Source organism: Meles meles, chromosome 21, assembly GCF_922984935.1.
Source record: "Meles meles chromosome 21, mMelMel3.1 paternal haplotype, whole genome shotgun sequence".
NCBI lineage: Eukaryota > Metazoa > Chordata > Mammalia > Carnivora > Mustelidae > Meles > Meles meles.
Genome location: NC_060086.1, coordinates 21611140 through 21633269, shown reverse-complemented (window position 1 = coordinate 21633269; position 22130 = coordinate 21611140). Strand labels below are relative to the sequence as shown.

At 53.4% G+C, this 22130-nt stretch overlaps 1 protein-coding gene across 3 annotated transcripts in view; it reads right to left on the bottom strand.

Annotated features, from left to right (window-relative positions):
* The window catches only part of GTF3C1 (general transcription factor IIIC subunit 1), a 69321-nt gene that overhangs the window by 31187 nt on the left and 16004 nt on the right, over nt 1-22130 (bottom strand). For 2 of the 3 annotated variants that reach the window (XM_045993190.1, XM_045993191.1), the window contains exons 7-13: nt 9520-9687; nt 7599-7714; nt 6262-6568; nt 5476-5693; nt 4950-5063; nt 3161-3297; nt 1999-2152 (exon numbers count right to left, since the gene is read on the bottom strand). In XM_045993190.1, coding sequence (XP_045849146.1) covers nt 1999-2152; nt 3161-3297; nt 4950-5063; nt 5476-5693; nt 6262-6568; nt 7599-7714; nt 9520-9687 — 1214 coding nt within the window. The remainder of the gene's footprint in view (nt 1-1998; nt 2153-3160; nt 3298-4949; nt 5064-5475; nt 5694-6261; nt 6569-7598; nt 7715-9519; nt 9688-22130) is intronic. The other variant, XM_045993192.1, reaches the window with a different exon arrangement.

Below are 22130 nucleotides of genomic sequence, written 5' to 3'. Positions count from 1 at the left end.
TCCACTGTCGGAGACCTGCTGCTCGGCTCAGGGGAGGAACGTCTGCCCTGGAAAGAGAGCAGCCCGCCTAGCAGTCCCCCGGCTGGGCTGTCCTGGCCCCCGGCCTCTGCCACTACTTGGTGGCCTGCTCCTGCTACCCCAGTGTAGCTGAGAATTTCCCATAGTCGCCTGCAAGTCCTGAGAGCTTCCATCTGGAAAAGGTAAGCAGCTTTCATTAATCTCCCCTCGCTGAGAGTGCCATCGTGGGACTCCCGCCAGGCCCGCGTCTAAACCAGCTGGCGGAGGATTTAGAGCTTCTTTTGTTCTCTTCCCTCTCCCAGGGTACTGAAGCTGAACAGTTCCGGTGGTGACCACTGCACGGGTGTTATCTGGGGTGACAAAGGGAAGAGCTTGGTGGAGATGAGGAGAGGGGTGCGAGGGTGGTGGCTGGGTGAGAGATGGCAGGTGTCACGGTCACAGCCCCTGGAGAGCCAGGCCTTTCTCCCATCTCTGCTGCTGGCAGGACAGAGCAAGGTCAGGTTTCCTAGATGGATGGCTCCAGCCAGCAGACCTCATGTTGACAGTGGCCCAAGGGGAGAGGCGGCGGATGGCAGGGAATGGGCAGTACCACCAGGATGGGGACCCTTCGCCCGCATCCTGCCAACTTTGTGGGGATTCCGTGAGGCTCTGGCGAGATGCAGTTAGGCAACACCTTGGAACACTTACATGCATGGAGCAAATGCAATGCATTACCATTTTCCACGGGCAACGGCCCAGCAGCCAGCCTACTCCCTGACCACCCAGCGGGCAGGATGCAGGAGCAAAGGCCAACGGTGCCCTTGTGTCTGAGGTCTTAGGATCTGTGGTGCTTACGCCTGGTGCTCTGTCCCCACCCTCTCCCTTCACTCCACCTGCTGGACACTAGGGCAAACAGGAGCTGGACACACAGTGGATCCCCAGGCCACTCCTGGACTGGGGGAGGCTCTCTTGCCCTCATCACCGTGCTGAGAAGGCCGCCCACCCCCTCCTAAGTAACTGCTCAGAAATCTGAGGGGTTGCGGCTGAGGGGTGAGAGCTTTGGCCCTTCAATGAGGGTGGTCAGCACAAGGACCCCCCCACCTCACGCCTGCTCCAGGGGAGGAGTGACAGGCTGCCGGGGGGCAGGGAGGGGAGAAGGGCAAGGTCATGGGGACTGAAAAGCAGATAGGAGAATGATGAGAGCTGCCAACCCAGAAGGGCAGAAACGGTGTAAGTCATTTCTCACGTGGCTCTGTTTCTCAAACTTCAAACCAAAAATAAGATAAAGTAAAAAGCAGAAATGACCTTGCCAGCTTATTAAGGAAACGCCACATCAAAGCACAGCTTTCTTAAGGAAGAGATTTACAACGCCACCACAAAAAAAGGGTCAGGCAATTACTAGTGCCTGTCCCTGCAGCACCTTCCCTCTGGTCTCTGGGCCCGGCGGGGCTCTCTCCAATTACTCTGACCCTGAAAACTCTACGCCTTAGGACACATGCAGAGCTGTGAGCTCCAGTTGCTATGGGAATGGCCCCCAAACTTAAATTTCATAGAAACAGATAAACTCAAGACAGAAGATCTACGGGTGCTCAGGGCGTCCTGAGTGACCACTGGCACTTCCTTGGGGACATTTCCTCACATCTCCGTGGAAATCATTCTTGGTGCCCTAGTCTACACCTTCCACCTGCTACCCGTAGCTGAGTTTCTGCCAGCAGGCTCTGCCGGACTCCGATGTGTCACTCAGAGTGGGCCTGGGCGCTGGACACCTGCTCTCGGGCCCACACATGCAGCCCCAAGATCCAAGCACATTATCCTGCCTTTGCGCTTCCAGCCTCTCCAGGAAGCCGGCAAGGCCCCTGCTCCCCAGATGAGGAGGCACAATGGGCGACTGAGTTACTGGCAGCGATGGAACAAGTGAAATTGGACGAGGGCAAGAGGAGCCCGACGAGGAAGCCTCCGAGAGCAGGAGGCTGGCGTGGGGGGCGCCGGGGGAGCCTGCACCTTCTTCTTGATGCCGTCCTGGATGACCGTGGTACGGTACAGCCTCAGGAGGCCCTCCTCGGACAGGTTGCGCACCAGGCGGACGATGGACTTCTTACAGCACTTGGTGGACACGCCTTCTTGCTTCTCCTGATCCATGATCATTTTCTGGATCCTGGGGTGTCACACAAGAAGAGGTTAGTATTCCCAACAATCTCATCACGAGGCGGCTCAAGAGAAGCCAGCACTCACAGCAGCTTCCCGTGCTGAGCCTTTCCCCAGGGGAGCTAATGGGAGCTAGTGATTCCTGAGGACGACGTGAGGGGGTGGGGGGACCCTGAATGCCGTGATGGATCTGTCCTCACCCTGTCTCCATGCTCATTTAACTCCCAGACAGGTGGACCAGGGTCCTGCAGTTGACATTCAGGTCCGCAGCTCTTTCTGATTCCTTTCCTTGTGCACCCCCCCTCCCCCAGATCTACCGAGGGACTGCAGGGACATTTCCGGATCACAGATTACTGAATGGCAGGGCCAGCAGGATGTGAGGAAGGCCCAGCCAAACCTCTCAGGGCACAGAGGTGGGGACGAGGGCAGCACTGTCTGCACATAGTCTCCCCAGGCCCCAGTTAGAGAATTAGGATGAGGCCCACTGGCCAAGGGCAAGGCTCCTTCTAATCGAGCGGCTCTGACGCTGGTGCCTCAGAAGCCAGATGTGGCCGGGAAGCGGTGGTGATGGTGGGTTAGAAGGACCCCCACGGGGCACGGGGCCCTACGCACCCAGAGCCAGCCCAGACACACATGCTCTACCTACATCTCTATTTCTGCTTTCACATCCGACTGTATTTGAGCCAAACGCTCCACGCAGAACTAAGAACAGTTAGTAAGCTGATGCCATCAGTTGTCCAAGTTTCTTCTCTAAGGAAAGAGAAGGGACCTGCACCCCTCCCCCCCACCTTCCGCTTCTGGCTCCCTCAATCTCTCCCCGCCCTGTCTAGGGCCTCGACACTTCTCAGCGTCTGCACTTTCCAAATCACCAGAACAAGTGCTAAGCCCTCCCTCCTACAACAGGGCAGCTGGGGGAATCTTCTGACTCAGAAGTCGCTTGGTCATTTCTGTGACTTGTGACAGCCAGCTGGCCTGAGATGCACCGTGAGCACAGACAGACGGACGGACGGCCCCTTACGTGAATAAGCTTTCGATTAAGCGCAGGTTGGTGACGGCTTCTATGATCAGGTTCCTGCGTTTGAGCAGCCGGTAGGTTTCGTGGGGTTTGTCTTGGCCTGGGCCGTGCTTCCCCGTCTTCTGGGAACTGCCACTCTCCTAGAACAGGGACCGAGAGAGTGAGAACACAACGGGCTCAGTGCGGTTGGGGGCCAGAAGCCATCCCCGCGGGCATGCTTTGCCTCTTTAGGCAGTTTCTATGCCCACACTTCAAGAAGGAAAAGTCAAGAGGACCGTGTGTCTCTGGGCATATCGGACAGAAGCAGGGGTGGGCTGGGTTCATGCAGTGGCCCCTAGTACGTTAGGATTTGCGCCAAAGGAAAGACAAGGGGAGAAGAAAAGAGCTGTGTGTACTCTCTCCCCTTCCTGTCAAAATGCCCACGGTGCTCTTCATGGCTCCTGTCTTCTAAGAGTTTCGGTGAACTCATTCCATGTGCCCTTAGAGCAGATTTGTTCAAGCCCCTGCGTGTCCCAGGAAGGGAGAGGAAATCCCAACTCCATCATATTTCCTGAACATCACTTGGCACATATGAGCACCCCACGGTGGCCCAGGGCCCCCTGCGCCGGACGCCCTCCTCACTCAGACCGGCGCTTTCCGGAGAATGAGAACAGCCAGCCCCAGATCACTTCCTTGCTGAGGGCTGGGGCTTCGGGAGAGGCATGGTTCTTTCCTGAAGGGGGACCAGCTCAAAAGGGTTTAAGACTCAAGAGAGGCTCAGGAGAGAGACCACTGTGCTCTCTCCCATCAAAGCAAACATTCTGGAGGGGAGCCGCATGAGCCGCATGGCCACCGCCGGGGCAGGGGATCGGCTGCTGGAGAGCAAGGTGAAGACATGCTTGGCCAACAGGCCTCCAGATTCGGGCTTCATGCCCTCTTCTCAGCACATGGCAGAAAGAAGGACAGCATTCTTCTGTTACTTGGAGAACAGATTTCTAGAGGCAGAGAAAGAGCTGAGCCAGGTGGCAAGCAGAGGAATTCTAGGACCTGGAGGAAGCATGCGTGCACTGGAGACATGTGAGCCTGAGCAGAAGGTGCCAAAGGGGTGGGGGTGGGGGAGTGGGGAGCAAGGCAGACCCTCTGGAACCTGCTGGCATTCACCTGCTGGCAGGTTTTTTCAGTGCAACACAGTCCCAATCGGGACTTGAGAAGTTATGCCACCCAAAGACAAGGAAAGGGCTACGAGTTTCTAGAAAAATCCACAGAAAATCTCTGCAACCCCATGCTCCATCGCTTCTGCCATAAGTCTTGTACCGAAAGCACAGGCCTCCACGCCAGCAAGGGAGTAGCAAGGGGAGAGCTGCACACACGTGGGTTCTAGTCCTCACTTTGCATCCAACAAGCAGGCAAGTCACTCACTCCTCAGGGGCCTCCCGGGTCTCATCCTGGCTGAGACCCAACATCGACCTCACGGAGTGTCGTGAGGCCTCCGCAAAAGAGCAGAACAGCCTTGAAAGCCACCCCGATCCCAGCCATGCCCAGTGCAGGCTGCCTCGTCCTGACGCTGTGCTGCTGAAGCCAGGAGGCGCCACTGGCGGGATCCGAGGCACGTTCAAGTGACAAAGGATGGCCTAAGGTGAACTGAATCACATCACGAGAGCAGCGCTCCTGTGTCAATTGCCTTTTTAATCCTTCTAATTACGCTGATGAAAAGCATTTGATTCTACTGCGTCCTTAAAGCCGCGACCCCCAACAGCATCTGGCCAGAACATACTGAACAGTTTCGGTTTTCCTTTATCTATTTTATAATTACCTTCCTCTCGCGGCCAGGGATACTGGCCTTCCAGCTAAGGCAGGGCTTCTCAGCGCCGGCACTGCTGACGTCTGGGGCTGGGTAAGTCTCTCCTGTAGGCTGTCCTCGTACATTCTAGGAGATTAAGCAGCAGCCCCTGGCCTCACCTACCAGACGCCGGGAGCCCCTGCTCCCCCAGCTATGACCAGCAAAAATGCCTCATCCAGACATGCCAGATGTCCCCTGGGAGGCTAAACCGGCCGAGAGCGGGAAGAACTGCTAATCTAAACAAATTTTCCTTCCAAAATAAACTTAGGTAAAAACAGTAAGTTGTTGGAAACGAAAAAGCTGTGTAAACTACAGTGCCGGCTTTCTGGCCAGGCGCAGAGGTGGTGTATGGATGTGCACCAGGCAACTGCCCGACACGCAGTGCTCGGCACATAGCACTCTTGTTACTGATTCTGCTGTTGTTGCCCTGATTCTCAGGCGCAGAACTGGGAAGGCCAAGGTCCACCTGCCCCCGGCGCTCCCCACCGTGAGCACTCACCTTTGGGTTTTCGTGCCTGACCTCTTCAATCACGGTTATGTCGCCGCTGCTGTTCTTCATGCTGCGGGAGCTGAAGGACACGCCAGGGTCTGAGGAGGAGCTGGTGTCCTGAAGGCTATCCCGGCTCGCAGAGCTCTGGCAGGGTTGCTCCTCAGCCGCTCCTAGGGAGGAAGGCAGCTGCTTCTTCGGGGGGTGGAGGTTTCCGACTTTCCAGCCGCCTGCAGTGAAGGGGTGGTGGGGAGCACAACTGAACTGAGGACCCATCGAGGGACAGAGAGAAGGGCATGTCGGCTCGGCAGCCGGACCAGCCCCCCGCTGGCCCAGAATTCCATGGGGTTGCCTGGAGGACTCAGGTACATGCCTCCCCGCTGCCCCACTACCCTGCTCAGCTGGATGCCAGACTCCACCCTACATGTGTTTCCGAAAGTTCTAACTGAACTTAAAACTTGAAGGTGCCTCAGACGGCTGGAGGAAGGGGACAGAGGAAGCTGACTGGATCCCATCCCTTTACTAGTGAAAACACAACAGAGAAACTGAACACTGGCCAAGGAGAACTGACTTGCAAGCAGCCAGGAGACAGACCACGTGACTGTCTCCGCCAAACTTAGGGATTACGAGATCACGTGACACCAACAGGTCTCCAGTTAGGACCGCACCAAGGAGATCCTCAGGTGTCTGCTAAACTGAACGGGCTGTTTTCTGAAGCTCGCCAGCAGCTCAGATGGAGGGCACACGTGCCCTCCAGCCTTGCCCGTCCTCCCCCCACCCCCGAGGGCACCCCCTTACCCTTCGCCGAGGCAGAGTGATGAGGCTGGGCCCCGAGACTGGCATTTGAGCAGGACTTCCCGTCACTCTGGGATCCTCTGCCTTTCCTCTTGCTGCTGCCCTCCTCCTCGCTATCGGACTCGGAGAGGAAGGTGTCCTCCCCTTCAGGCACGAGTGACTCCTCCTGCACCGAGGCCAGGCTCACAGTGGTTAGCAGCTGGCTCCGGGCTTTCTCCCTTTTGTACTGTCGGCTCAGATCGCTCTCTTCTGCAAACACGCAGGAGATGTACTTGGTGGTCCGCTGACGCCCTTCGTCTTCCATGAACCCCTAGAAGGGATGAAATGTGTTCGGTCACATCTGGAGGGTGTGAGCTAGAGGCTGCGAGGGCTGCTTCCTGATCTTTCCTGCACCTGCTCTGTCACCACCCGGGCCCCGCACTGGCCCCAAGGATGGTCCCTCCCTGTCTTCCTGTCTGGGCATCTCTCAGCCGCTGCTTCCACAGGCCTGTCGGAGATGGTTCTCCCCACTGCCATCCTGGACGTGCGTCTGTTCTATGGGACTGTGAGCTTCCTGAGGGCAGGGTCCTAATTTGGCCCTCCCCACCTCCCCAGTGCCCGGCACAGGACTAGGCCCGCAGGAGAAGGTTTGGGAGCAGTAAGTGTTAGCTATGTAGGGTTCGAGGGTTCAGAAATGTTGTCATGGACTGGAGGTCACCAGCTCCATGTGGTCCCTGCCTTGGGGATGGAGGATGAGGCCATCACCTACCCACACTCATTCTTATCTTTCAGAACAGGGGAAAAGGGACTCCCCCGGGCCCTTATCGGTAGGAAGAGCAACATCATCTATATGCTAAGCTCATGCCGAGGCACACGTCATGTGCTCTGCAATCATCAGCTCGACTGTAATCATGCCTTCCAGCAAAACGGTCCAAATGTTGGCAAGAAGAGAGGGAAGGATAAGGGCTGGAGTGAGGGCATGAATTCCTAACGGCGACCAGCAGACGCATACGGTTGGCCAACCCACTGTCCCCAGGAGCCAGGCAGGTGGCAAGAGAGAGGGTGGCCTGAGTGGGGCCAGGGCTCCTCGACAGCACCTGCTTTGACTGAAGGGGCTGTAAGAGGTTAGCCAGCCTCCTGGGAGCCCCCACACGGCTATGCCCCCTACGTGGCCAGTCTCCTTCTGACTTTTCAGGGCTGAAGGTTCATTCTGTTTTTAAAATGGGAACCAACAACAACCAGTGTCAGGGAGTGGCCTGCAGGCAGCCACCTGTGGCTGAGACCGGCTGAGACAGCCCTGGGCTAGCACACTCCGTCTGCGACGAGACACAATGAAGGGGGCACGTGACTTGCCACGCTACCTTGACAACCTTGAACCTCTGAAGAAGACGACACAGCATTCTGGCTTCCAGCTTTCCCACATTCATAGCCACTCGGATTTCAGCTTGGGAAATGCCTTTCGTGCCTCTGCGCTCAACTGTGGGAAATGAAAATGCGTGAGCCGCAGCCTCTGCGAGGGCACCCGCCCACACAGGCCAAGTCTGCTCCTGCCACCTCGGGAAGCACAGACTCGTCCAAGTGCTGAACCAACATGCAAAATAAAGTCTATGTCCCCTTTCTCCCTCCCCTGCCAAGAGCCTCTGAGCCCTCCTTCCAAAAGGCTTCAGTGTGGCCTCCTCCCCTTAGAGCCAGAAATGCCGAGTGGCCGGCTGTGGGTGCACTTGGCTCTGGGTGACCTCGCTTTTGCCCGGCAGCAGGGAGCTCACTCTTTCACGTGGACTTTTCCAGATCTGTGAAACGGATTCTTTCTTTTTTTTTTTTTTTAATTTTTTTAAAATTAAGAACTTTTTCCATTTCCCTGGCCTTCTGGGCAGACTCAGACGCATTCCTAACACCACAGCCAGCAGTGTCCCGTAATGCCAGCGGGGGGTGGAGGGGGACAGAGTGCTGCGGGGCCCCGTGGGAAGCGAGCGGCCGGCGACTGTGCTCTATCATCTGCTCCGTCTATTTTGTCAGCTTCTGCCCTGCTACACGCTGTCACTGTCTGTGCCTCCGAGAAGCCCTCTGAAACCTACTCAGTGGCTCTGGGACTGGGAACTCCATGATGGAGCCTGGCGGGCAAAGGGGCAGGGATGGCACAAGCCACACACCCCCGCCCCCGTAAAGTACACGAACCACAGGGCACGCTTGCTGGCAAAGCTCTGTGTTCAGTAGTAGTTGCCCCTTTATTTCCTCCTGCGGCAGGCACCTGAGGCTGCCAGGTAGGAGCCATCTGGACAAAGGAGGGTGTGCAGCCTTGAACTTGCACAAAAATAAACATCAGGATGAAAGGGAGGGGCTCCTGGGTGGCTCAGTCAGTTGAGCGTCAGACTCTTGATTTCGGCTCCAGTCATGATCTCAGGGTCGCGAGATCGAGCCCCATATTGGGGTCCACGCTGGGCATGGAGCCTGCTTGAGATTCTCCCTCTCCCTCTTCTCCCCCACCCAGCCACGGGCACACTTATGCTTTCTTTCAAAGAAAGAATCAAAAGAGGGGACTGGGATGTGTCTCCATATCAAACTAGTAACCTGCTCAAAGTGGGCATGGGAGGGTTGAGGACAGCTTTTCCCAAAACGTGTTCTGAGGAACCCATTTGGAGGGATATTAAGAGTTGATTAAAAAAAAATGCCAAAAAGCCCCTCAGGAAGTCTGTGCTGATTCCCTGGCATTGCTTTGTACCGGCTGCCAACTTGCATCCTGCAGCCACCGTGCCTCCTCCCGTCCTCCTCCCCACAGGGACCTGCAGCCACCCCGTCTACGGCTCTGGGTCACTGGTGTCTTACGCGGATTCTAGGGAATCCAGGGGAAGGGCGAGGAATGGGGAGATGCTTTTCTCTCCACTCCTCACCAGTCTCCGAGCCTGCAGTAAGTCTAGATAGATCTCCGAAGACGCGAGCTAGCTCTTAAATATAAATGTCTGCGTTGTAGTATTAAGGGCTCAGCTTCTTCATGCCTTCCACAGAGGACCCGGATCTGACGTCCTATTCCTGCTCCTCCTCAGCCCCCCTCATATGCTGGGGGCAGAGCATTCCGGGAGCACAGACGTGGGAACGGAGGCTCAGGACCTTGCTGCCGTCCTACAGAGCAACTACTCACACTCAGATCCGATCCAAAGCCTGACCCTTCCAGGGAACCACAGGGCTCCCTGCCGCTGCCCAGTCTCAACCGCACGCCTTCTCCTTCACCAGCCCTGGTCTGCAGTGCGTGGGACACGCCAGCAGGCACGAGCGCAGGGGACCTACTGAGTTCGTAGGTCTGCGTGAGCATGTCCCGCTCGTACACGATGTCCACTGGGGGCACTCCCTTGGAGATGACCTCCTCGTCCTCATCGTCGTCCTGGTCATGGTCGTCCTCGACCTTCCGTTTGAATTCCTTCAGCAGCCTGAGGCAGCGCACCATGACGTCCGTCCCTAGGAACGCAACACGGCACGGTTTCCAGCAAAGAGCAGAACACTGCTGGTGGCAGGGGGGCAAGGGGTAGGGGGTACGGGGCACAGCTGAGATAGAGACCCAGAGAAAGGACTAAGTTCAGAATATTGAAAATAGCACATCGTGGGGCAGGAGACCTGAACGTGTCCTCCATAGAATCGTTTTTTGTTCCCTGTAATTAGTAAACAAGGAAATGCAAATGAGAGGAATAATGAGACGCTGTGTCAGTCCTATTAAGCAAACAGCGGACTTCTCCTGCTCGAGACAAGCTCTGTGACGAGGGGGATGTCTGCCTGTCCACGCCAGCTCCCCAGCACCGGCACCTGGCCCACAAACAGCATTGCTGAAAGGGGAGACCCACTGCCAGTAAGTTGCAGCAGCACTGTGGATGTGTTCTAGAACCCTCTGAGGGCACTGCTGGAAGGCTTTCACCAATGATGCCAAGAGTGGGAATTTATTCCAAGAAAACTCCAGAAGGAGACAAAAGCTGTCAGCCCGAAGAGGTCCACACAACACTGTGCGCTAGCTTTCTGGAACCACACAGATAATGAGGGACTGCGCGGCGGACTGAGGGCCAGTGAGGCCCTTCAGACACGCACAGTGTGCCACAACCCACCCACACAAGCACCATGCAAGAAAAGTAGCCAGCTTGGGCCATGGCTATACCAAGAGAACCTGCAAGGGAGAACAAAATATCTCAACACTTTACTGGTATGAACTCACTCGTGTGATCCTGACAATCTCAGGAGGCATTTTACAGACAGGGAAACTGAGGTACAGAGGATGACATGACTTGCCCACACTCTCTGGAGCTTGTAAGTGGTGGGGGCAAAGGTACTCAGGCAGGGTCACAGGTCTCCACTGTGGAAGAAATGATCCTGCACCAGGAGGTCCTAGGACAGAGGAGTGCGGGGGCAGAAGAAGGGCCCCTTGAGGGTGGCCATGCCCTGCTACCTGGAACCTGCAAAAACATGACCCTGTATGGCAAGAGGGACTTGTGGGCATGAGTAAGTTAAGGCTTTTTGCTGTGGAGGTGGTCTTAGCCCAGAGAATCCGGGTTGGCCAATGTCAGAGTCCTCAGAGAGGGAGGCAGGAGGATCGGAGCGAGAATGGAGGATGCCAGGCCGCTGGCTTTGAAGAGGGAGAGAGCAGGGGCCAAGGCAGGCAGGGGTCCTTGTAGAGACTGGAAATGGCCAGGAAGCAGGTTTTCTCCAAGAGCCTGCTGAAGGAGCAAAGCCCTGCCGACATCATGGGTTTAGCCCTAGGACACCCATCTCAGACTTCCGAACAATGAAACCATAAAGCAGGGCCATTTGCAGTCACTAAGTCTGCAGTAACTGTTAGCACGGGGAGGCAGACAGTTTCTCGACCCAGACACCGAGAGGTATAATTCAGGTACCAGTGCCAAGTGGGGGCACTTGTACCCAGTCATCTGTTTCCCAGTCATCTTGTATAGGAGCTGTGGCTACCGAGGGCCTTCCCATGGATGGGAAATGCTCACACCAAAGAGCACTGCAGGCTGACCTCTGGGCAAGGTCAGGTACAACACCCCAAGTGGGGAAGGGGAGTCTCATGGCGGGCAGAGCATGCAGATTGCAGGTGAAATTCACAAACAGCAATGCATCTCAGGGCCCCGAACTCATCAGACTTACCCTCAGAGCAGGGTCTGGCCAAGGCCGATCCACCAGAACCCTCCCAGAAGTCAGGCCTAGGGCAAATGGTCACAGAAGTGTGGGAAGCCTCAGGCACCAGTCTGGTGCTGATTTGCCTGCACTCCTCATGGTGATAGCAAATCACCCCCCAACCCGTTGGTCATTTTTCAAGAGAAGAAACATGACGTCACAGCCCTGGCTTCCTCAAGCCTTTGATCCCTCCACGCCTGCCAGGCCCTCTCAGGTTCTCCCGCTTCCCAGGGCTCTGCCCTTTGCTTGGGGTTCCGGCCCTGTCTCTCCCTCCATTTCTCCCTCTCCAAATGGAAGTCTAAAGGAATGGGGAGGGGAGGCATGGTGATGAGGGGGAGACTTGGGCCCGTTTGTATGGGTGAAAATTATTTCAAGGCTCAAGTGACTACAGAACTGGATGTTTCCCTGGGATTTCCTCCTAGGAGTGAGCACACCCAGCACACGGGCAGAACATCAACCACCAAGTCATTCCCCACTCGGTCTTCCCCCACTGTTCTCTACCCAAGGCCCTCCCAGGCCTCTCAGCCCCCAGGTGCCCCTCTTGCCTCTCAGACAGTGCTCCTAGAGTGACTGCCCGCTCCCAATGTTAAAACTATTCCCATCGCTTGAATGCACACAGCGTGCCGGACACCGATTAAAGCTCTCCGTGTGTTTCATATAAGCTGGTCCTCCCCGCAGCCCGAGCAGGTGGCCGCTACCATCCTGTTTCCCACTTGAGGACACCGGGAGCTAAGGCATTTGCCCAAACTCCTGCTCCTTAGCAAGGGAGGAGCTGGGATTTACCAGGCTGTCTTCCGAGTCCAGGTCCCCAACCATGGACAACATACGGCCCCTAACGCAGAGGCATCGGTGTGACTGAGTACAGCGGGTGACCTGGGGCCGGGGACACTGGCTTCTGCGGAGGGGGATGGGGGGTGGCCCAGGGTAGCACGTAGGGGAGACAGACTGGCACACCTCACCAACAGCCAGACGTTCTTTCTCCCACCCCGTTTTAGCTTCCTTACGAGCTGAACTGGCCAAGGAAAGATACACAGGGCGGCGCGGACATCAGCACAGGGGGCAGCGGCGAACGGCCACGACACACTCGTGGGTCGGAAGGGCGAGGAAGGAAGCCCCTCTTGGCCTTCCCAGCTTCTGCTCCTTATAGCAGCATCAGGTCGGCACCTGAGCTCCCCTCTGCTCCAACAGCACGAGATGATTCTCCCTAATCAGCCTCAGCACAGTCTCGTCCCAACAGCCCTGCCGCCGCCTCTGCTGCCTGCCAGGATGGCCGGACCTTCAGAGGAGCTCCAGGGTCAGGCAGACAAGGGGCATCTCAACTCTAAAACCACCCGTTTCGGAGACTCTGGGGAAGTGACTGAGCAGAGCTCCTTGCATTCCACTTAACAAAATGAGAGGCCGGTGTTCTCCACCTCATGCCCAGAGAAGACACCCATGCAGAGGCTGGCACACAGCAGTCAGCTGGCCCGAGCAGTGGGAACCTGCCGCATCACAGGCCTTACGTGAACTGACCCTTAGATCGCACAGTCTGAAGCTGGGGGCCCCCAGAAGCCCCACTGCACAGGCGAGTCTCCAGAATACTTTCAATGGAGTGTTCGGCTCAAGCTGCTCAGACTGGGCTCAGCATGAGGCCGCTGTGCTTCCAGAAGGCCAGGCAGGATGCATCCTGGCAGGATGGCTGCTGGGGGGGTTAGGGGCCATAGGTCTGCAGCTTCGTCCATCCCACACAGCATGGCTGATTTCCCTGTCACGAGTCCCAAGAGCACTGACTTTCTTCTAGAGCCCTCAGATAAGGAAACTCCGATCATTTAACCAAGCTAAGGAGAAATGTCTAGCCTCGTGGGATTGTAGGGAGAATTGTTCAGACCAGAGGCCAGTGGAGGAGGCAACACCAGGTAGTCTGTGGCTCATGGCTCCAAGGAGCCACTGGCAATTAGTTTTGCCAGCCTTCCATACTTTTCCCACGGCTCTGGAGGTTTATCAGCCCCAGAATTCCAATTTTTATTCTTGGGATCCCTTCGGCTCATATTTGGCTATTTTTAAGGCAATTTAAAGGAGCCTGTTCCAGACTGCAAGCCAGCAAAAGCCCAAGCAGAAGGGGCCGGAGCGAGACCCCAGGCAGCACACCCCCACAGGGCAAACAGAGCTCACTGGTCTGTCTGAACGCCCACCTTGGCGACCAGCCATGCTTCCCGGAGGAGTCACAGGCCTGTTAATGGCACCCACGGATGCCTGGGCACAGGGCTTACTTCCCAGGAACAAAAGGCAAGACAGAACCAGCCAAATCACTGCACTCAAGCGTTCTACAGGTGCTCTAATGTCCACGGTTCCACACGTATCAAGCACACGGTTCTGTCATGCTTGCTGTGGCACGAAGGAAGAATGGCTTCATTTCGATATGCTGAAGAGCCAGAAAGAAGGCAAGGGGTGAATCCTTCCTGAGAACCCAGGGTGTGGCAGGTGATTTCAGAAGCTATTTTAATCACTGTGTGGATTCTGCATATGACACCTGCCATCTTACGAGAAAGGAAAACAGGCTCAGAGGGTTTATGTGGCCTAATGGATGTGCTGGACCTAGAAAGTGGCCCTTCTCCCACCCTGGGCAACCTGGCTGGGCTTGCAACTTCCAATTTCTGTCAGAAAACACCATTCTCTGTAAAGGGAAATCCTGAGCGGACGTCAAGTAGGACCAACAGCCTGAGTTTCTCACATTTCCAGCCAAGATCTCACCTGGCCACCTAGCAGACTGGTGCTCTCAACGTGATGAACCCAGGAGAAAACAAAAACAGGATGGGAACAAACGAGCACCACGTCAGATTCGCTCCTGAAGTCACCCATGAAGGGACAGTCCTACTGGTGAGCCAGGGAGAGGTTATGTAAATTCAGTTTTACTCCCGTCCTGCCACCCCACCTCCCCCCACACACCCCTAGATGGGCCTGGGGTTGTCAGTGCTAGGGTGTCATTCAGGCAGTCTGGAAAGTAGAACGAGAAACCAGCCCATGGGACAATCTAAGGAGGTAAGGGCTTTGGGTAACTGCTGGACACAGAATTCAGGGCTGCACTCTCAATGAGGGAGGCTGCTGCAGCCCAGACACCACAGTGATAGAACTGGTTAGAAATCTGGGCTCTGGGGACCCCTGGGTGGCACAGTTGGTTTGCTCAGGTCATGATCTCTGGGCTGAGATGGAGCCCCGCGTCGGGCTAAGCGTTTGGAGCCTCAGTCTCTTCCTCTGTAAAATGGACATAATCCTAACAGCGTGGCTGAACTCACCTGCTGGGAAGGACCAGGGGAGTGAATGCAGGTAAGGTGCTCAGCCTCACAAACTTAAGCACACTACCCGCTCCGTGATTACAGGGAAAGGAGCCAGGAGTGCTGGGAAATGAGGCAACAAGTGGAGCTAGGCAGGGGAAGGTGAGAGTAAAGACCCCGGAGGCGGATGCTAGAGGGCACCCAGAACTGTCTAGGCAGACTCGAGCGAAGGGTGGCAGAAGGGGAGGGATGAATGGGAAGGCTGACTATGTAAGGTTTAGAGGCGAAGCAATGCCTCTCATTATTTTTTATTTTGTAGCCCTGTTTGCCTTTATTCTGTAGGCACGATTTGGTTATTTCTGTAGTGGATGTAGGAGATGGACTGAAGAGAAGACCGGGAGGGGGAGCCCACATCTTCCGACTCTCCTGCCCTGGACGGCTGTCCTAGGCCGGTCCTATCTTCAGCCCCTGCCACTGCTCTGGCCCCGGGCGCTGACCCACCAGCGCCCACAGCCCATGAGTTCAGCCCTGTGCCCTCTCTCAAGGAGGCAGCCAAGGGCCCTGGTTAGAGACTCACACATTCTGTGCTCAACCCTCCACACTGGCCCTTCCCTGTTCGATGACCTGAGGCAAGGGATCTGTGCGTGGGGCAAGGGATCTGTGGAGGAAGGAAAAGAAAAGCACCCACATGATGGGGTGGCCAAAAAGGATCCAAATCGAGCACTACCACTTGGCACAGAGCCTGGCATAATCTATGGATGGCTTTTCCACCTCTCCCTGGGCTCCAAGACCGTCCACAAATGGACAACAGAATGGAAGAATGTCCCCTGGTGCCTTCTTCTTTCTCAGAGTCCAAGATAAGCCGACGGAGCCCAAGTTTCCTGTGCTAACCGAGCAAGGTGACAAGGGGACAAACCATGTCCATACAAGAGGGCTCGCAAGCTTTAGGACACCGGGAAAATGCTCTTAGTCGGTGACGAGTTCCAGAGCCCCCACTGAACACCCAGGGCAAGAACCACCTCCCAAGCCCTTTGGGCTAAGTCAGGAATGGACCCGTTTAGGTCCCTGGACGTTCTTAAGAGACCCATAGAAGGAAAGGGCTGGTGGAAACCATGCTGGGCTGGGCATGACCGCAGTGGACTTTTCTTGAGGACTCTAGCCAGGCCCCAGTTAAGAATGGAGTGGCATCCGGTATGGACACATCTGTCACTTTACTGGCCTCCCAGCCAACCTGAGGCCAGTAGGTCGCCTTTGCGACCAGGCACGTGTTCACACATCCCTGCCCTTGCCTCTTCTGAGCCCTGAGAGCAACCTTGCCAGCCCCTCCCCACGTCAGTCCTGTGTGTGGTACACTTATTGCCACATGCTCCATCATACTCTGCAGACTAGTCCCCTGGCCCCTCACCACCTGCCCCCCGCCTCCCACAGCACAGCTGGGACGGGCGCACAGGAGCAGCGAGGGAAGGACTATTTCCCACCAAGGTCACAGTCCCCAGGTGCTGAGCCCCTTTGCGAGTGGGAGGGCTGCTTGGGGCTCAGCTTGACCTGACTCAAGGTCTGGAATAAACGCCATGGAGGATCTTACTCCTTATTCCACCTTTTAGGTGCTTGCCTCTAATTGTTTTTGGGCTTTTTTTTTTTTCATATTAAAATGTCTGTTTCTTTTATCTGTCTTAAATATTGAGAGTAATTACCCATCATTTTTGAGCTGGCATCCTTTAATCAACTTTGCCACTTTTAACTGAAAGAGATCTTGCTATTTTAACTATTTTACTGGTTCCCCCACCGTGCCCTTCCCCCGGCCCCATGCCACTAATTTTCTAAGCTTTAAACTCAGCTCCTGACGATCTTTGTCTATCCCTTTCATGTTTATGTTCACCCTTTATCCTTTTTGTGTTTCTGATCTTCATTCTTTTTAATTTCACTCTCCTGGTTTCAAAGCTCTTTAAACCTTTATCTTTTATTGTGTTTTAATCCTTCTCGATATGGTTTATTTCTTTTTCCTTAGCTTGTATACTTTAATCCCGCTCTAACTTCTCAAAAGTTGCTTTGTGCCATTTTAATGATCTTAATTGAGTTTGCTGCACCCGTTACAAGTGTTTCTTGCTGTTCATTCTTAACTGCTTTACTGAGTTACGATCCACATTCCGCACCATTCACCTCACACACTGTATACACCAGTGGTGATGCGGTGTATTCCCAGGGTAGGTGTATCTGTCCGCAATCTAATTTTGAACACTTCCCCACCTTTGACCTTGCAGCTGGCACCCTGGGTGCCCCGAAGCGCTCACTGATCTACTTCTAGATTCCCCACTCTGGACTTTCCTTCAAATGTGACCAGCTTCTTCCTCCGTTGGATGGTCTTGGCACCCTTGCTGAAAATCAGCAGACCATGGCATGTGGGTGTACGTCTGGATTCTCAGTTCTACTCCTTGATCGGTCTGTCCTTGTGCCAGTACCATACTGGCTTGATTATTATTGCTCTGCATTAGTTTCAAAACTGAGAAGTGTAAGTCTTCCTACAATACTTGATTCTTGTTTCTCAAAATTAACTTTCTGGGCACCTGTAATTCCGTATGAACTTCAGAATTAGCCTGCCGAAGTCTACACATCAGCTGGGGTTTTCCCAGTTTGGGGAGTGCTGCCATCTTTTACGTTAAAACTCCAGATCCAGAGTGCCTGCGTGGCTCAGTTGGTAAGGGTCTGCCTTCCGCTCAGGTCTCAGGATCCTGGGATCGAGCCCCACATTGGGGCTCCCTGTTCAGTGGTGAGTCTGCTTCTCCCTCTGCTCCTCCCCTCGCTCGTGCTCTCTCTCTCACTCCTAAATAAAATCTCAAAAAAATAAATAAATCTCCAGATCCATGAACAAGGATCTAAGATCTGCTTAGATCTTAAATTTGTCCACACTGTTCTGTAGTTCTCAGACTGTTTTATACTTGTTGTGCTTGAATGCATTATTCCCAAGTGTGCTATTTTTTTGATGCTACAGAACTGCTTTCTTAATTTTGTTTTCACATTGTTAATACAACTGATTTTTGTATATTAACCTTGTGTCCTGTAATCTTGTTGAATTTGTTCTTTCTTTTTAAGGGCCATGAATTAATAGCTATGGGGAGAGTCTATATCCTAAACAGGGGAAAACAGGGGAATATAGGTGCTCGGACCCCTTCTCCATCCTTTTCAGTGCTGGACAAGCTGCTGACTGAGCCCGTCCATCACGGGCCCCAGGGCACACTTCTATCACCTGCTTCCAGTTGGCCATCATTTTCAGAAGAATCACAAAGTTAACTTCTCTTTCTCTTCCCCTTTGTTCTCAGCCCAAATGAATAAACACAGTATGACTAGTAAACACTTGAAGAATATAATCCAAATTTTGCAAAACAGATCAGTTCAGGGTGACCGTTTTTATAACCAAGGCTTTTTTTTTCTTTTTGCAAAACAGATCACTGCAGCTTCCTGTAATGTACTTGAAATATGCCCAAATCCAAACTCTTTATTTACAGCTCTTAGAAACAACTCGTATATATCCAGGCACACCTGTAAATTTACATGAAGTAATCCATCATCTTTATTTATTATTTAAGTCTTGTCTGTGCTATAATGCCTTAGAGGGAAGGTTTATGTTAATTCTGTAAATTGGGAAGACAAGGCACAAGACAAAAAAGACTAGAACTGCCTTCATCCCTTGTCTCCCACACAAGGAGAGGAACCAAGTGGTGCCTAATTAAATTAAATTTGCTAAACACTTGCTCAGCACCTACATTGCTCCGAGCAGACACTGCAGAGGCCTCAAGGATAAAAGTACATGACAGGCGGGGCCACCACTCTCAAGGAGCTCCCCGCCTAGCTGGAAACGAGTCACACAGAGAAATACCTGAGTCACGCTGGGAGTGAGGGGTGCCTAGCCCATGAGCCCGAGCAGCAGGAGGTGGGGAACAAGACCAGCCTGGAATGAGCTGAGCCTCCTGACCAGTCAGAACAGTCTCTACCGTGTTGCTGTGTGACAATCTAAAATGTCTGACGGTCACTCTCCCAGGGGTCTGCCCACTTCACCCCACGTAAGGAGCTAAAGCCATCACAATCATCAGTAGCCAGTCTAGGGGTTTCTGGGTTTCTCTTGCCAACACTAGGCTTCAAGAAAATGGGGAGCACTCACCATGTGATGCAGACACACAAAGTAGGAGGCAGGGTGTCCTTGGGGGGTGGGTGGGGAAGATGGGCCCTGTGGAAAGGCGGCAGCATCTCTTTGCCTGGCTGATGGCTATTAAAGAAATGTAGTTTAATGTTGCCTAATTTCACTTTTTGGAGGGAAGTTGAAAGGCTGACTTTTTAGGGACAATTTCTGATTTTTAAATACCAGCAATGAATTCAATGAAAACACACACTGTGAGCCAAGCAAAACACATCGCTACACGTGGCCATTCACTAGTCTGTGGCCCCTGGTGTGTACACGGTCTTCTATAAGCCCCACGACACTCTGGAAAGTTGATTACCCCTAGGTAATTCTGCTGAGGCGGGGAGAGGCCAAAACTTGCAGAAGGTCACCCCAACAGGAAGTGACAGAATGAGAATTCTGACCCAGGGCTGTCTGACAACAGAGTTCGCTCTGGTTGGTGTCTTAGTTGCAAGTGGCAGGCTTACATTTCCAGGGACCACAAGCCTGGGACAAGGTTTGCTCTGTGGCTGCCTGCCCAGCAAGAAAGTTTCTTTAAGGGCGTCTCCTTCTCAGTTTCTCTTTGCCTTAAAAATATAATCATTCCATCTGTTTATTTTTAATGTCTTCCTTCCAATAAATCAGGAAATAAATTAACAGACCCACAGGTCATTATGGTATTAAGCACGCAGAGAAGTCCCCAAGGCAACCTCTGGGACTTTCATCCCTGCCATAGGACCTGGCGGTACTTCCTGGTTTTCTTTCTACTGAAAAGGCTGACGCCACCTTTCTGGAGGGATCTCAGGCATTCAACCAGTCCCAAGTGCCCTTGGCACTGAAGGGACTCAAAGGTAAGGTCCTATCTAGGGGTTTTCAGGACCTCTGGGGGCACCTGCCTTGGTTTATTCACCTGTACAGTAACATCTGTCCGTTACCATCTCTTTCACAAACTTTGCTCCGACACAGGAAAGCCAGGCAGGACGGGCAGTGACTGATCAGGTCAGCAAGGTCCAGGAAGAAACAGTGCCCCTCAGACCAGCAGTTCATGGTCACTTGCCAAACACCACTGCCGACCTCCAGTACAGACCAAGCTGCTCATTGGGGAGGCCGTGGTCTGTCCATCAGGACACTCTCTCCTGAGCTGCACTAACGAAGCCAGTCTCTGCAGGTTACTTACTGTGCCCACAAAGTCAAGCATATAGGCCCTAACCTTTTTTCTTATACACCTTCTGGTTTTCTCTGGCCTTAATAACTTCGTGCTTTCCCACTGCCTTGGTTGTGTGTGTACCTGACACTAATTTCCATGCAGGCCCTCTGCCAACCCACAGCCTTCTCTAAACAAACACTCACTGAGCACCTGATCCTTTGCGTGGACTTCCTTCCCTCCAGAGCCCTTCCGCCCTGCTCCCCCGTATGGCTGGGTTGCCATGGCGCCCATCATGGTGATTTCCCTTCACCGTCTCCCCATGTTTTTCCTGGTCTCCCCCATGACCTGCACCCCGCTTTTCCTGCCTCTTCTTTCAGTCTGCTGTTTGATGGTCTATATCCTCCTGCAGCTTCCTGAAAGGAACATGGGAGATGCGAGATGAACTGTTTCAGATCTGAATGTGTGAAAACCTCCGTATTTTCACAGTGGATCGACGTGAAAGCAGACCAGAGAGCTCCAGATGGAAAAATCCATTCCCTTTAGCATGAAAGCGCTTGCTCCGAGGCCACCCGACTTCAGTTACTACTGGGAAGTCTGCCTTCTCCTCTCTGGTCTCCCTTGCTCCAGGTTTCCAAAGTCCTAGGGCGTTACGTTTTGGCGTGGGGTTCTGTGTGTTCTTTGTGCTAGGCACCTGATGGGTCTTTTGCTCTCTAGAACTTATGTCCTGCAGATCTGGGAGACTTGCTCCTGTCATTCCTCACTATCTTCCCTCTTCCTCTGCACGCATTCTGTCTCTCCCCGAGCCCTTTGTGCAGACATTGGACCTTCTAGGCTTAGCATCTTATTTTCAACTTAGCTGTTTCTCACCTCTTTTGAGTTTTTCTGAGAGGCTTTTCTCAACTTTATCTCACTACCTTCCCTTCTGCTCAATCTTTTATTGCAATAGTCACATTTCTTCTACTTGCAAGAGCTCTTTTTTTATTTTCTACACGTCCCTCCTTGAGCGCTTCTTGCTGTGTTTTCAGGGATGCAATGTTTTCTCTCTGCCAGTTCTTTCAGGTTTTCCTCTCCTCCTCACTTTGTTTCTATTTCCTACATTTGTTTGTTTCTGTTACATTTCTATTAGACCTCTCAAATGTTTGGTGAAGCATTAAACTGCTGCCCAAAGACTGTGTTTTGGGTGTTGTGCAGCAGGGGAAGAGGAAGGAGCAATTGCGTGGCCTTCTGTGTAGGGTGAGCGGGCAGGGGCCAGGAATTTTGTTGGGATCGCCCCAATTTCAGTATCTAGAAGACTTTTCTCTTGGACTGGTTGGTTTCTGCAGAAAAGCAGCCTCCAGCCACCAGCCTAAGGACAGTAAGTCTCGCTGCCAATGTTCCAGGGCCAAATCTGGAACCACAGTGAGAGGACCCTCCCCTTTTTGTGTCCTGTTTTCAGCACGTCACCCTGTCCCCAGCTGGGTCTGTGAATCCAGAAACTTTCCAATGCATCTTATCTTGAGAGAAGTAGAAAAAGCCAAATCTTTGTGGGAAAGGGCCTCTTGACTGGCTATGCAAAGGAGGGGAGAGGACTGGGGAAGCAGCAGTCTCTCACATACACAGCCAACCAACCCTCTCGTCTCTGGCACCATCCGAACTTGTCTTCAGAGGTACCTGGAATCGCCACATTTTTCATTTATTTCAGGGTCTGAGGCATCAATTCTTGTCTACTGCCCTTCACTGGCATTGAGCCTCTCCAGGCTGCTCAGTCCGTTACTATCTGTCCTTCTGCGTTGAGCTCCAGAACACTGTTGATGACTCTCTGCTGTCATTCCTGTCCTAGTCTCTTTGTACTTGCAGGCTGATTCCCTTTATATCCCTTGTCATCACTAGGGAAGAGTTTGGGGAGAGAGCAGATAAATGCATATGTCTCATCTATCATCTTCTACTGAAAGCTCTGACCCTTCAGTTTGTCACGAACAGCATGACATAAAAAAAATCAAGAACAGAGAAAAATAAAAGACTAAGAAAGGTTTTTTAAAGTTTTACAGTATATGGTCCTTAGTTCAACTTTCCTGGAAGGTTCAAATCCCCCACCTGTCACTTACCGATGGCTCAACCGTATGTAAATGACTTTGCATCTCTTACCTTTAACTTTCTTCTGTGCAAAAGGTGACACCGCCACTAACCTTGCAAGGGCTACAGAATACTGAGA